Source organism: Oncorhynchus keta, unplaced genomic scaffold (genome assembly GCF_023373465.1).
Source record: "Oncorhynchus keta strain PuntledgeMale-10-30-2019 unplaced genomic scaffold, Oket_V2 Un_scaffold_15365_pilon_pilon, whole genome shotgun sequence".
NCBI classification, from domain to species: Eukaryota; Metazoa; Chordata; class Actinopteri; order Salmoniformes; family Salmonidae; genus Oncorhynchus; species Oncorhynchus keta.
The window spans coordinates 303790-320636 of record NW_026290799.1 but is presented as its reverse complement, the minus strand read 5'-3'; the positions used below and the strand labels follow the sequence as shown (position 1 = coordinate 320636).

General features: G+C 41.9%; 1 protein-coding gene across 1 annotated transcript in view; it reads left to right on the top strand.

Annotated features, from left to right (window-relative positions):
- The first annotated feature begins 250 nt into the window (after positions 1–250).
- The window catches only part of crebbpa (CREB binding protein a), a 70888-nt gene continuing 54291 nt past the window's right edge, over positions 251–16847 (top strand). Inside the window, 1 exon segment of the mRNA XM_052514208.1 lies at positions 251–1127. Coding sequence (XP_052370168.1) covers positions 1040–1127 — 88 coding nt within the window. The 5' untranslated portion in view covers positions 251–1039.

The window sequence follows — 16847 nt, the reverse complement described above, 5'->3', positions numbered from 1 at the left end:
AATATACAAATATTATTTCTCCTTTGCAATGCATTGTACTGCCTCCCTTTACAACAGCGATATTGAGGTTAAGAATCAATAGCATTCTTATTACCAAGTTATTACGGTGAATACTAATTCTCATACGGTCTCTTACCGCCCCGTAGCGGAATTCTAGGCGAATTTCGTGTGACGCACACCAAAGCATTTTACCATAGGTTTACGTAGGGCGTGATTGCGCGACCCCTCCCCCTCTACAGTCTATCTATCTGGAAAAGAGAGAAAAAAACTTTTTGTACCGAAGGAATCAACAGCCGCCATCTTGTCGTGGCTCGGAATTAGGAATTCGGTAGATCACAAATTTTTATTTAGAAATTGAGCATTCATTCCGAGGTTTGACGGCAAACTTCCCCTGAAAACGAAGTATTTTCACCTTTTCTGAAGTATTTTTGACGAAAAAACGGGAATTCGATCGGTCGTCGTCGGCAAGAAAACCCCGTATATCTGATTTCCCCTTAAGTGCGGCGCTCGAGTCCCTATCGCCGTTCGGAGCAGTATATTGTTTACCGGGGATAACCGGAGAAGAAACGGCTTGTTGCTGACAATTTTGCAAAAAATATATATTTTTTTGCAGTTGTGCATTTTATGGAGCTTCAAACCATTTTTGCATGAAGACATTTGACGTCATAAAAATTAGCTGTTTGAACATCTAAAATTAAAGATTTATGGGACAGGAATACAATCCATGTTAATGTTTTTAATTTAATTTTAACGTACATTTTTCATGGGATTTTTTTTATTGGGGTTATTTAACGATAATGTGGGTGTTGGTTGTTGGATTATCATGGGTTGAATGGCGGTGGCGAAGCGGGGCGCTGTTGCATCTTTTTTGAAAATCTCACCCTCACTGCTTGAAAATTAGCCAGTTAGCCAACGTTAGCGAGCAAACCGCTTGCTAACGTGCTAACTAGAGAAAGGTGGAGGTTGTCAGAACAACCTGTTCTGTCCCAGGAATTTCATTTTTTCAAATAATTAAATAAGAAATCCATTAAAGATCACAATGGCTGAAAACCTGCTTGACGTCGGACCTCCCAACTCAAAGCGACCGAAGCTGAATTCACCTGCGCTGTCAGCGTCAGATGGACCAGGTAAGGAAGGCCCACGAACCAACTTAACCTGCTAGCTATTTTAGTCATTAAAATGTTAGTTGTTTTTTATGACTTGTTCTGTGTGTCCAGATATTTAGCTAGCTAATGTTAACTAGTTATTCATTCAACTGACGTTTTGGTCATTCAAACAGCTGTACAAAGCAGTTAGCAAACCTTAGTTAGCTAGCTTGGCCGCTAACAAAACTTTGTTGCCAACGTTACGCGTCCATCCCTGTCATTTCTGACATGTTGGAAAACAGGGCTAGCTATTTTAGTTTTGTAAAGGCTATTGTTAACTAAAGCAACACTTAACTAGCTGATGCTTAGATGTCCTGCTAGAGACATGTTTAGCAGTTGCTTGATCTGCTATGTCAACATGGCTACCCTTCAGCGCAAAGTAGCAACATACTTGTCGAAATATCATTGGTGACAGCCTAAATCAGGGATGGGCAATTCCAGACCCCGGGGGCCTGATTGGTGTCACTTTTGCCCCAACTGACTCCAATAATCGACTAATCATGGTCTTCAGTTTAGAATACAATTAGTTTAATCAGCTATGTTTCCAAGGGATGTGGGGAAGAGTAACACCACTCCGGCCCCGAGGACGGGAGATGCCCATCCCTGGCCTAAATCATGTCAGATACTCTGTTGAAAACTAACCGTTATACCCCTATCAAAATGAAATTACGTTATTATAGGGATTGGGGACTCTGCTGGGGGCTAAATTATGTTCATGTTTACCTTCGTCAAACATCTTGATAGCAGGCCTTTATCTGCAGAAACATTTTAGGCACAGTCTTCCACCCTGCTGCATGCCTAACTGGCTGAGAGTCTTGGCTCAGAGTAGGCCAATTCTGATGCCATGGTCAGATTCAAGTAATTTAGCCATAGGCCTATCATGTCCCACTCCCACACTGTCATGCATTTGATTGCATGTTGTGTCAATGTCATAAAATGTAGTCTTATGTCCCAATATCTTGACAGTTGTCACTTTTCATTGCTATATCATGTTCCATATCTGTTCATATGGGTTTCCCACTGCTGATAGAATACACTTGTACGGCCAACCTCAAAAAATTTCTAGATAAAAAGTTACTGAACCAGAATTTTAGGATTGTAGTTGTGAATGCACCATGCCTCTTTCACTATTTTAGCTACAGAGACAATAACCAAAGCAACACATCTGCTGAGTCCAATGTCCATTACTTTCTTTGGTGATGACCATGTTATTCACACACAATCCATTGCAAAATCCCCTAATGCATCCAACCCCTGCTATGTTATTATCGACCCCAAGTGTTCAATCTCCAATTGCCATGTTAGCCCAGCAGAGCCTGGAAGCGTGGGAACACTAGGGGCTGTTAGCAGTAAATTACCCCAGACAAGGTGTGTGTTTTCCCCCTTAGTGTCTGCGGTCATGCCTGGAGAGCCCCATAGGAGCATCCCCTGCCCTGACTTTGGGTCCCTGCCGAGAGGCCCAGTTTGGGTTGCACATCACTCCCATGGTGAATGGGGGGGTACGCCTTTCATTGAAGTCACAGAGTGCAAACACGTGCCCCTCACCCCCTATTCAGGCCATCTGTCACCCCAGCAGGGTCCCATTGCCCCCTCCCCCTTCAATTCCCCTCATCACCAATACTTTAGTCAGTGGGTGTGTGCCTTAGTAGTGCACACATTGTCCACGTCTTGATGTAGCCAGCTCTAGGCTTAGCTACTCTCAAGGCAGGCCGTTGTAGTAAGTCATGTGTGTTGAACAGCACCATAGCGTAAAGGTAGTTGGAGGGAAGGAGGTTGGTTCATTGTTTGCTGGCTATTTACTGGCTTGGTTTATATCTCGTCTGTCATTCTCTAGAGTTGTTAGTGAAGAGGCATAGCTCTGCTCATTCAAATTAACTCATTCAGAAATTACTATGCCAAAGTACAAATTTAATTTAAAAAACAAGCTAATACGTATCCGTTTGAGTCTAATTGTAAAATCGGCAATTAGTAATGACAGTTGGTGTTAAATGGGTGAAATCTAAACATTTACATCGCAATATTATTTTTGGATGATATTATATTGATATTTGACTCCAAGAGTCAATTTGTAAAATAGAGACATATATTTTGCTCCTGCAGGTAGCATTAGCTAGTGCTAGTCGGCTGTACCTGCGCCTATACGGCTGTATTTTACGTCCTATAGCTTGTTCTCAACCTTTTTAAATAGTGAGCTAACATGTTTTCAGCACTTTTGACTCATCACAACCTCGTTTTCTCATGCTGTCTATTGTCTCTCTGCAGCAAACATTCAGTACACAGAGTGTACAAAACATTAGGAGCACCTTCCTAATATTGAGTTGCACCCCCTTTTTGCCTCAGCACAGCCTCAATTTGTGGACTCTTCAAGGTGTCGAAAGCGTTCCACAGGGATTCTCGCCCATGTTGGCTCTGATGCTTCCCACCGTTGTCAAGTTGGCTGTATGTCTTTTGGGTGGTGGATCATTCTTGATACACATAGGAAACTGTTGAGCTTGAGAAACCCAGCAATGTTGAAGTTCTTGACACACTCAAACTGGTGTGCCTGGTACCTACAGGCACTTAACCCTTGTGTGGGGTGCAGGTTTTTGTTATTCACCCAATGTTTGCTGTGCCAATGGACCCATAACAATTTATGTAAAAATACTTGTTGTTGACTTACCTCTGCTAGGTCACATTTATCAATAAAAGGGCTATTTGTTTTGGATAAAAGGTGATTTTTGTAAACTAAAATCTATTATAATCAAGACATGGGTGGACTAAATCATGTTTGTCTTGAGCAAATATAAATGAAACAATATTTTCATCACTATTGATGGTTATTGCTTTGTACTCAACAAATTGTAAGGAAAAATCTTACTTACAGTATTTTATGGAAATGATAAATGAGTCTCGTCGAACACAAATTAAGGCCAGTCTACACACCACATTGGGGACATAGTTTTACTGTATGTGTGTTGCAAATGTATTTCTTGCAGTTGATGCATGTACTGTCTTCCTGTCCTTCTTGGGTCCACACACATCGCAGAGCTTCTTGTTGTTACCGGCTGCAATCTAGAATGATGAAAACACTTAGTTCAGGAATTTTACTAACATCTCACTTATATGGTTACAGCAGGCCAAGGTAGGCTAGTCAGACACACACACCACCCACACTTACTTCCAGTATTGGAGTTGTTGGTTCTGTGGGTCTGGCGGATGGGGCACCAGCATCCTCCTCCTGAATCATACTCACAATGGCTGCAGAAGCTGGATTCCTTGGGATATGTTGCCTCTGGATTTGAGGTCTTACCAATGCCTTGCCCAGCTCTTCAAGAAAGAGCTGTCTCCTCTGGAGCTTCCCTCTGTTCCAATCTGGGTTCAACGCCATCCAGATGACAAACGTGTTGAGATGTCTTAAGATGTTGAAGACTAGGGTTCTTCTTTTGCAGTTGTAGCCAGTCACCAGCTTGTCTAAATTGTCCATCCCTCCTTTTGTGGTATTGTAATCATTATGATTCCTGGTTTTTGATGTTCCTGGCCACAGCTTCTCCCATCCCAATGCAGCGTATTCATGAGTACCACATTTTTGCCTTTCTTTGGCATGTAGAACACTAGGGACGTGTGGGCCTTGAACACAAACTTAGAGGAATTGATATGTCTGTTCCGTGTATTCAAGAGCTGAGTTGGAAGCTCTGGCTTGATTTTTTTGTACTGTTCCTACCATCGTTAGCTTCCTCGTGAGGAGCTCCCGTCCCAACCTGTGCGAAGTTTAAAAAAAAAAAAGTTATCGCATGTGATTTCATTGGCCACGGAGTCCCTGTGTCACGTCCAGGACATCCCACATCCCTTGGTTCTTCTCAGGGACTCCTCCATCTGGCTTCCCTGTGTACACTTGCATGTTTCACGCATATGATGACGCAGAATCACAGGCAGCCCAGATCTTGATTCCATTTTTTGCGAGTTTAGATGGTATGCACTGCCTGAAGGGGCAGCGGCCCCTAAATGTCATAAGCTGCTCATCAACTGTAACATCGGGCCCAGGGATGTAAAACAGGGGAAGGCGGTACACCCACTTGTCCCACACTGACCTGATTGCAGCGAGCTTGTCTGTCTGCCGCCGAGCTGGTCTGATTATCGAAGCGGATACTCCTGGACTTTTTGGGGAAGTTTTCCAGAGACGTTGCACAGAAAAAATCTCTGCCAGTTTCTGCATCCCAAAGGGATTCTCTGGATTTCCCATTGGATCTGAACACCAGCAAGGATAAGAACCCCAAGATGAACAGTTCAAAAGAGAACTACGTCCTGCACATGCGTAACTGCCATCCGCGTCAATGCGGAATTGACAGTGACATGATCCTGATTAATTCTTGATCTTCCAAAGTGGAAGACGCTCCTTCTCTCTCCATGCCAACATTATTTCTAAGGGCCTCTGAGTAGAGATGATTTTTCCCCCATGCTGATTGATTGTCGTAAGGAGCCACACATGCAAAGCTATTTATTTGTTGTCCCTCCCCCAATTTCCACCTGGCTGATGTAGAGTGTTTCAAAATACTTTTTAAAGTGTAGTTTTTTTTTAATACAATGTATTGAAATAATGTATTCTAATAACATTGTGCAGGTTCCCGCAAGACTTTGTATATTTTCACACACTACAAAGGGAAAAGAGTGCTAGAAAACCGGCAGACAGGCAGGGAGACAGACAGGTTCTTGGTGCTATATTGAAACAGCAGGCCCAGGGAGGAGGAAGACTGAGTGAAGGCACACAGCAAACCTTTTTGTTAACTTTTTACTTGTGTTCACCAACACACACACTTTCCCACACTTTTCCAGTGGACCCGAACATATGTAATATAAATGTGTAGTGGGTGCCCTCTAATGAAAAATATTATTTCAGATGTTCTTCAAAGAAAGTAAGCCAATGCCAATGAGTCTCAGGTTTAACAAATTATTAATTGTATGATTTTTCTTTTAGTTAATATTGAAAATGGGTCCCACAGACCCGAACACCACACAAGGGTTAAATATGTTATCTTGCCCCATTCACCCACACCTTTTAAGCATTCTAGTACAGTTAAATAGTTGAACACAAGTTATTTTGTTGGCAGTGACGTATGTCCACGTGTCGTGCAGTATTTTTCATGGCATCATTACGCCATCTACCTACGTTATATAGGTATGCACGTCAGCTTTGACATCGGGTTTGCACATCGGCGTTATTCTAGACATCGGGTCGATGTTGGCATTTTTAGCTAAAATCGTCCAATTCCGATATGTTCACCGATATATCGTGCATCCCTAGTTCTTAATGTTTTCTATAGTCCGTGAGCAATATGTTTGGAACATCAAATCGCATTAAAATCTCTGTATCTAATCGCAATACATATAGACTCCTGAAAATCACAATCCATATCGTATCGGCACTTAAGTATTGTGATATCGTATCGTGAGGTTCCTGGCAAGTATTAGGACTCTACTTGCCCCAGTGTCTGTGTGCTAGAGATTTAGGTGAGTATGGCGCGTTTCCTTTTAATGCCTAGGAAGCTCAAACTCTCATTAGACAGCTCTGTCAAAATACGTTTGTTACTCTCCAAAATGTGGGTTTCAATGATAAACTGTCTTAATCTACAGCAGGTAGCTATGTACTTCCAAAAAAAGGTCTCTATAAAAATTGCCAAGCGACTGAAAAATGTCCACTTCGGCACTTCCAGTGTATCGAGCGGTTTTAGACTTCCGACATGTAGGTGGCCGTAATGAAGGTGCTGAATCGGATTTTATTCAGTTGCTTGTAAATTTGTATTTGGACTTTTTGGAATTACATAGCGTAATGGGAGTAAATGAAGATCGTTGGTCATCCATAACACACTTATTTTGACAATGCTTGCAGAGCTGTCTAATGGGGGTTTGAATCTGAGACACATCATACTCATCGTCAAAATCTCTAACGTGTAGATACTGGGGCATATTTTTTTAACCTTTATTTTACTAGGCAAGTCAGTTTAGAACAAATTCTTATTTTCAATGATTGCCTAGGAGCAGTGGGTTAACTGCCTGTTCAGGGGCAGAATGACAGATTTGTACCTTGTCAGCTCAGGGATTTGAACTTGCAACCTTTCGGTTACTAGTCCAACACTAACTACTAGGCTACCCTGCCGCCTGATACTAAGACTAGCATGATATTCCATTCCACTGCTTTAACGAGAGGAGCCCTCCGTCAGCATGCTCCCTGCTCTCCAAATGGCACATTTAGGGCCCACCCGTGTCACATACTCATGACGCACTTAGTAATGGAACCTCCGAGGGTGGGTGGGTTGTCACACGTATGACAGCGTATTTTTTGCGCCGGCTGAGCCTGCCCCATATTACAGCCTAATTGGCAGTTTTAAATGCCAGTCTGCAGTCACTTCACACGTTTTAAGCTGTTTATATTTAAGCCTCACCGTTTCCTCTCATTATATAGCAGATATCGCAATGTTTGCGTCTCCCACTCACATCGGTCAGTTCTCAACTTGAAAAGAGAGAGAGAGGGAGGGATGAATGAAAGACGGACAGGGGAAAAGATGCCGTGTTAAAGTGGACATGGATGGCGTAAGAAACCTTCGCTAAAGAAAATGTGAACCGCTCTTGCATCGCGTACTATCTGAAAACGACAGTTGTCTTCCAGGGCTCCTAATTGAACATTTTACGACCATTTGACTTGTGTCGCAAGTTAAATTTTTAATTGGTCGCATTACACGCTCACCTCAGTCCAAACTTCTTATTTTTACAGGCTATTAAAACAATGATGAAACGGTAATGTGCATTATCCTCAATTCCTGTAGTAAAAGTATCTGCCCTGCCCCTGTTTCCCTGAGGCCTGCTGGCAAGCCACTCACTCCCTCTCCCCGTGCTCTGATAAAAAAAATGTCTTCTAATTGTAGCCTGTAACATTTTAAAATGCAATTGTGGGAAAAACACAGCTTTGGAAGCAATTACTGACCCTTTTGAAGAGGAGATTCTCAGATTTTTGTAGGTGTACTATTTTCCTCTCAACAATAAATATGAAATGGCTCTATAGCAACTACTTTAGAACCAAGATATTTGGTATGGCTTTGATACAGAGCGTAGGAAATGTATGGCAAATGGAGCTGGGCGATATGGACAGAAATCCATCTCGCAATAAATTGCCTGTTTTTTGCGATAATGATAAATCAGCAATTTTAATTTTTTAGGGAGGTGCTACAGCTGGGCGACATGGACAAAACATAAAATTGCGTTTTAAATGTCACTATTTTGCTCTAACAAAATCGCCGATACATTTTTAATTACTTTACATTGGTGCCATGGTTCTAGACCTTTTTTTTCCAGTGCCAAGTAAGACAACTGAGATGGTAGCCTATCAACAAGTAAGACAACTGAGATGGTAGCCTATCAACAAGTAAGACAACTGAGATGGTAGCCTATCAACAAGTAAGACAACTGAGATGGTAGCCTATCAACAAGTAAGACAACTGAGATGGTAGCCTATCAACAAGTAAGCTATTTCATCTAACATATCCAAGAAATGCATGATTGATATTTCAATGTGCAACCTGTCAAAATAGGATCCAGAATTATCAGATTTATTTTGGACTTTTCAGAGTTTGCCAACATCTTTGTACATATTGGCCCATATAGGCTATATTTTTCAACACCTGAGGAAGTGGGAATTGTAAAACACAATGTCCCACACAAACTTTCCAGTGCTAGGCCTTCTTGATATCGGTCTATTTACCGCAAATGGCACTGTACAGCCTACTCTGGTTGAGAAGTGGTGCCACGGACTCGATATTAACAGGTGAGGCATGCGTGATATCCTCACAGAAAGCTTCGACTAGAACAACAGTAGTTGCTTTAAAACCTTTTTCCCGCAATAGTATTTTGAGCAAATGGTCATTTGCTTGTACTTCTCAGAATGCATCTCTCCCTCCTCTGTCAGTGGGGGGAGGGAACGAGAGTCAGCAGCCAACAGAAAAACGGAAAAGGCAGATATTTCATAGCAGGAATCAACACAATGAGTATATTACTGTTGTTCTTAAACCATTGGTCAATCTACAGGAACGTTGTGTAGCAAAATCACCGGAAATGACCGACTTAAGCAAAATGCTTCAGTAAGAGGATAGCATTGTCAGTCATTTTCGGTTTATTGTCTCTAATAGAAAATACCCCAAATTCTCATCCCAAGCAAATAAGCCTTGTTCATCCATCATGTTGAAGTCCCCTCTGAATACCTGAAAAGCACCTTTTCATTTGGGTGAATGGTTTTGGAGGAGGTGCCTGAATAGCCTAGTTTTGCTAGTCTCTAAGTTTTGACATCTGGTTTAGTTGGGTCATTAGCCGCTTTGTGTTAAAATGGACACTCTTCTTGCTCTATTTCGTGCTCTTGCAATCTACTCCAGCCAGGAAATATAAAGTCAGCACAGATCCCATCGCCAGCTCCCTGCTGCTCAAAGGATGGCAGAGGTGTGTACATGCGTGTGTGTATTTGAGGGGACATAAAGTAGTCTGTGTGTAAGAGGGAGATGCAGGAGGAGTGTGTGTGCTCTGCTCATGCAGGCTGGGAAAATAAGCCATGCTTGACTTGGTGATTGACCGACCGGGACATTGTGTGTGTGAAGGCGCCTGGCTCGAACAGAAAACTGCCACTCACTGCTGGCCTCAGCCACTAAGCTTAGCAGAGAATATACAGCTGGATGGAGCTAGAGACGGAGAGTGAAGAACCTAGAGGGAGAAATAGTGGTGAGAGCATGTGGCTAAGAGCAGAGAACCTTGAGAGCTGAAAGAGAGGGAGAAATAGTGGTGAGAGCAAGTGACTAAGAGCAGAGAACCTTGAGAGCTGAAAGAGAGGGAGAAGTGGTGGTGAGAGCAAGTGACTAAGAGCAGAGAACCTTGAGAGCTGAAAGAGAGGGAGAAGTGGTGGTAAGAGCAAGTGAATGAAGGAAGAGCTGAAGGGAGAGAACTAGAAAGACTGTGAGTAGAAAAGGAGGGAGTGGGAGAGCCAGGGCTACAGTTGAAGTCGGATGTTTACATGTACTTAGGTTGGAGTCATTAAAACTAGTTTTTCAACCACTCCACAAATGTCTTGTTAACAAAATATGGTTTTGACAAGTTGTTTAGGACATCTACTTTGTGCATGACACAAGTAATCTTTCCAACAATTGTTTACAGACAGATTATTGCACTTATAATTGACTGTATTACAATTCCAGTGGGTCAGTGCTTTTAAACAGCTTGGAAAATTAAAGAAAATTATGTCATGGCTTTAGAAGCTTCTGATAGTCTAATTGACATAATTTGAGTCAATTGAAGGTGTACCTGTGGATGTATTTCAAGGCCTACCTTCAAACTCTGTGTCTCTTTGCTGGACATCATGGGAAAATCAAAATAAATCAGCCAAGACCCCAGAAAATAATTGTAGACCTCCACAAGTCTGGTTCATCCTTGGGAGCAATTTCCAAACACCTGAAGATACCACGTTCATCTGTACAAACAATACAAGTATAAACACCACGGGACTACGCAGCCGTCATACTGCTCAGGAAGGAGACGCGTTCTGTCTCCTAGAGATGAACGTACTTTGGTGAGAAGTGGAAATCAACCACAGAACAACAGCAAAGGACCTTGTGAAGATGCTGGAGGAAACGGGTACAAAGTATCTATATCCACAGTAAAACAAGTCCTATATCGGCACAACCTGAAAGGCTGCTCCGCAAGGAAGAAGCCACTGCTCTAAAACCGTCATAAAAAAGCCAAAATGTTTAGTCTAAATATTAGCAAGCTGGCAAGCATTTATGATGCCAGCGAAACATGTTCGTCACGCTCGAAGAACATATTTCCCCCAACGTTAAAATGACAAGGTACATCTCATCCCCAAAACACAAGTTTTCTGTAGACTTGTGGGAGGAGTGCCGATGACGTCGCCCACTGTATGCGCTTTCAGGAGCCTGATTTGCATCAACTGAGAAATCTGCACACAGTGCATCCCTGACCACCTCCTGAATTGGTCAGATCAGACCACAAAGCAACTTTTGTGCGTCTAGACTAGAGGTCGACCGATTAATCGGAATGTATTTTCAGTATTTTGGGGTGCCGATTTATTTATTTTAAGTATTTTTTTTTCTACCTTTTATTTAATTGGGCAAGTCAGTTAAGAACACATTCTTTTTTAAATGATGGCCTAGGAACTGCCTTGTTCAGGGGCAGAATGACAGATTTTCACCGTGTCAGCTCGGGGGTTCCAATCTTGCAACCTTACAGTTAACTAGTCCAACGCAATAACGACATGCCTCTCTCTCGTTGCACTCCACAAGGAGACTGCCTGTTAAGCGAATGCTAGCTAGCATTAAACTTATCTTATAAAAAACACTCAATCATAATCACTAGTTAACTTCGTTGTTCGTCAAGCATTGCGCTCGTTATGACTTCAACCCTATCAACTCCCTAGATGAGGCTGGTGTAACCGAAGTGAAATGGCTAGCTTGTTAGCGCGCGCTAACTAGAGGGACGGAAGCTGTACTGTTACACTGGCAATACTAAAGTGCCTATAAGAACATCCAATAGTCAAATGTTAATGATATACAAATGGTATAGAGGGAAATAGTCCTATAATTCCTATAATAACTACAACCTAAAACATCTTACCTGGGAATATTGAAGACTCATGTTAAAAGGAACCACCATCTTTCATATGTTCTCATGTTCTGAGCAAGGAAATTAAACGTTAGCTTTCTTACATGGCACATTTCACTTACTTTCTTCTCCAACACTTTGTTCTTGCATTATTTAAACCAAATTGAACGTTTCATTATATACTTGAGGCTAAATTGATTTTATTGATCTATTAAGTTAAAATAAGTGTTCGTTCAGTATTGTTGTAATTGTCATTATTACTATTATTATTATTATTTTGCTAATTTTTTTTTTGGTCCTCCAATCTATACCGGCGTTGAAAAATCATAATCGGTCGACCTCTAGTCTAGACCCGTCTTTTCAATGCGCTCTACTACATATTCTGATAGTCACACAAGTGTGAAGTGTAGACACAACCAAAGTCACAGAATTGCACTTGATCCAGACAAACTCCGCTACTGCTCTGTTCAATATTTGGGCTTCTTTTGAGTTAGTTAGCTTTCAGAAATCTGCATTGTTAACGCAAACCTCGAGGCTCCGCTAAGATGGGGGTAAATTCCTAGAAATCAGGAGAAAAGAGAAGGCGCTCTGAAAGGTTTTCTAAGAAACCTGACCAGCAACACTCTTCAGGAAACTCTGGCTCTGGTACAGTATAAACAGTGGTTTCTTCAGGAAGTGTGGTTTTGCTTTAAATCATCAGTGTATTCTGTTATTTTTTACATGAAATGGGTCATTTCATCAAAGACGGCAATAAACAAAATAAAAAGTTTGATCTGCACAGGCATGGTCGCAATTGGTCGGAGCGTCTCCCGTAACATTCCAAGCAATCTAAACCATTCGGCTTTGAGACTGCGTAAAATCCATAACTGCATTTTTATCAACCCTTAAGTCAATTTCCACAGCAATATAATTAGCAAGTTCTGTTTGGGTTAATTTGTTGTATCCACTGAGTCTCATCCCCTGTCATGTCTTCAATTGTCTCCCTCCACCACAATTCCCAGTCACACTTCCTGACGATGTTACCCTATGGGGAACCAACATTGAGTGATGCAGCGATTTTATGTATTTTCACTGGCTGTTTAACTGTCAAAACACGCTTCCTGACAGTGTTACCCAAATACGCTTGCCCCCTCCCTTGAGTGATGCTGTATTTTCACTGCCTGTCTAACTGTTAACTGTGTCAGGTGGCACCAACACCCTCCTCATTTATCACTCATTTATCACTCTTCTTAAATATCATCCTCCATCCCTCCCTCCTGCTTTTTTGCTTCTTCACTGTGTGGTGTGGATCAGCAGTAGACTTACCAAGCAGCGCTAGCAAGTTAATGCGTTAGCTCATTAGCACGTAGCGATGGAATCAAATGTGAGGTGAATGGACTGGGGCTGGGAGATGGAATTGGGAGCGACAGCAGACCTACCAACTAGCACGCGTTTTGCGTAACATGCTTGAACGCAATTTGAGGTCAAAGTGCACTGGTATGAAGAATACACAGAAATAGACTAGTTGGCACATTGTGGTTTTTGACTCAACTGTCTGAAGTTGGAGCTGAACCAATTGGAGGACTTGGGCGAGGACAAAACTCTTTAGCTCTCTGCTCCGGCTCGCCGTTGTAGTACTATCAAAGATGGTGGATAAATGAAAATAGTTCATTCAGGCCGTTTACCATTAGTGATGCACCGATATGACGTTTTGACCGATATCCAATATTTTCCTTGCCTAAAAAAACGATACGGATATTTACAATTTTAGCAGCCTTTTAATCATTCTAGTACAGTTAAATAGTTAACACACATGGACGCAGCGGTCTAAGGCACTGTATCTCCGTGCAAGAGGCGTCACTACAGTCCCTGGTTCGAATCCAGGCTGTATTACATCTGGCCGTGATTGGGAGTCACATAGGGCGGCGCACAATTGGCCCAGCATCGTCCGGGGTAGGCCGTCATTGTAAATAAGAATTTGTTCATAACTGACTTGTCTAGTTAAATAAAGGTTACACACACACACACCACACTGACCAAGAAGTTATTTTGTTGGCATTTACGTATGTCCCCATTACAGTAAAACATAATCAAAATCTATTTCTTTCACTTACTTGCTGTGCTGTTTCGTTGTTAATTTGTTCAGTTTCATTCTCAACCAGGATTTCTATGGAATGCTGTTTGTGTCTTTGCGTGTCAAAAAAGATAACACTATTTGACGTGTCCGGTCCTGAATACGACTCCACGTCACATAATAATTTTACACGTTCATACATTTTTTTTATATAGCTATTACACATTGATTAAACTCACTCATATTTCATATTGTATTGTCACAACGATTCATCAATACGTGTGCTGTGATACTGGTAAAGTTGTCTCGCGCACCTACAGTGCTGGTCATTTAAAAAAATAAGCTAGCCAGTTCATGGATGCAAACACCAATTTTTCCCCAAACACATAGCAAAACGACAGCTGTTTCTGTGTCATCTAAAATGACCCTAATTTATAAGACAGTTCTTATTTGCTTAATGGTGGTCGGACCCATCTATGTGCAGCTAGCCACAAGAAGGATTAGCCACAACCGTGTACTTTGCGGTTAGCCTTCAAAATACAAGTATGTCATTGATAGTGATGCAAATGAATACAAATAGTAGAATTATGTCATAATGGAATAGATAATGCTAAACGAGGTTGGAATGTTATATATAATCAACAAAATACAATTTTGTTAATTTGACAATCTGAAATCACACTGGATTTATTATACTTCAGAATTACATCGGGGGCATACATATTTCACTGTACAGTCTTACCTATGGTTTGTGGATCAATGAAATTGGGGTATCAGTCTACTCAGTGACACCCAGAGAACATAAGCGCTGTAGCTCTTATTGCGAGACTCTGAAACAACTGTGAATTTAGCCACATTTATTGTCAACCTATGTGTACTGAACACTATTCCCGAGGAAAACAATACTGTGTGGATGTTTTGGAGTCTTGATAACTGATGTCTTGGGTATTGAGTAGACTGATACCCAGTTTCATTGATTCCCAATACTTAGTTAATCCTTAGGTGTACAGTGCAATATGAATGTCAATACACACAATAGGCTGACTGGGGAGGTGATTTCTCACAGTCCCGCGATAAGAGCTATAACACTAATATTTTCTTAAACTCTTCAGTTGTGTTCTGTGGGTGTCACCAAATTTTTATTTTTTATTTTTATTTTTTTACCTTTATTTAACCAGGCAAGTCAGTTAAGAACACATTCTTATTTTCAATGATGGCCTGGGAACAGTGGGTTAACTGCCTGTTCAGGGGCAGAACGACAGATTTGTACCTTGTCAGCTCGGGGGTTTGAACTCGCTAGTCCAACGCTAGTCCAACGCTCTAACCACTAGGCTACGCTGCCGCCCCCGCCCCCAGACTGATACCTCATTTCATTGCTTCACATTCCATCCTTGTTGAACATGATCTGGTCTAAATATGGCATGATTCCACCAATTGAAACCTTCTGCATCACTTTCAAAGAGGTACTTTTATTTTGAAGGCAAACCACAAATTCCACTATTGTGCCTAGCTTCATAACGCACAACCCGGTCCGGTCGAGCCTTGCTAGCTGGCTGCTTATAACGTTAGCTTTTGGCAACAGTGTTAAGTAGCTGGCTAGCTTTATTTTTATGAACAGAAGTTCAATTTTAATAGTCAAACAAGTGGCTATCTAGCTAATACTTACTCACAAGGATTAATTGCTAAGAATAATAAAAATGGCTGCAGTTTACACTGGTCATTGTTTTCAGGCTGGTTGTATTGGTGCTAGCTAGGTACCAAGCTATTCAGAACAGAACTTTTTTTTTACACGCAAAGACCCAAATGGCATTCCATAGTAGTATTTATTTATGTATGTTGTCCAGCATGACAATGTCACCAGCCATACTGCTCTCTCTGTGCGTGAATTCCTGCAAGACAGCAATGTCAGTGTTCTGCCATGGTCAGCGAAGAGCCCGGATCTCAATCCCATTGAGCATGTCTGGGACCTGTCTGATTGGAGGGTGAGGGCCAGGGCCATTCCCCCCCAGAAATGCCTGGGAACTTGCAGGTGCCTTGGGGGAAGAGTGGGGTAACATCTCACAACAAGAACTGGCAAATCTGGTGCAGTCCATGAGGAGGATATGCATTGAAGTACATAATTCAGCTGGTGGCCACACCAGATACGAACTGTTCATTTTGATTTTGACCCCCCCCCCCTGTTCAGGGACACATCATTCTATTTCTGTTAGTCACATGTCTGTGGAACTTGTTCAGTTTATGTCTGTTGTTGAATCTTGTTATGTTCATGCAAATATGTGCACATGTTAAGTTTGCTGAAAAAAACACAGTTGACAGTGAGAGGATGTTTCTTTTTTTGCTGAGTTTAGGTATGCACGTCATACCGTGCTTTGACATCGGTTTTGCACATTGGCGTTAAACAAGACATTGGGCCGATACCGATGTTGGCATTTTTAGCTAATATCGCCCGATTCCTATATATTCACTGATATGTCGTGCATCCCTATTTACCATTGCGAAAACATTGTCAGTTCCTGTCTACTTAAGGGGATGGCTCTCACATAGACACCAATGCGATAGCAGCTGGGTCTGATCTGTTCAGTTATTTGACTTCAATTGAACCAGGAAAAACCAGCGCAGGGTTTTCTATTTTCCTCCCGAGCTGGATGGCAGCTCTCCACTTCATCCGTTGATACCGCTGTTGTGTGAGGGGGAAAAGGGTAGGGAAAATGGAGAACGAACTGTTTGCTATTTTACCCAAAATTGTTTGTCAACCACTTTCGTAGTTAGCTACAGTGTTTAGACAACTAGGCAAGAACACTTTCTTTCCCGGACATGCTGTGATCTCAACGGTTGTATGCACGAGTGCATGTTCGCGAAAGGAAACGTGTGGTGTTGAGTTTTTCGCCGCTGCGTGGATGGAAACAGACGTGGCAGAGAGCTGTTCCGCAAATACCGGTCCGTCCTTAACAAAGTTACGGTATACTGTTAAAGACTAGTAGACCAATGTTAATGAATCAGTTGTTGATCTGTTCTCTTGATGTAGC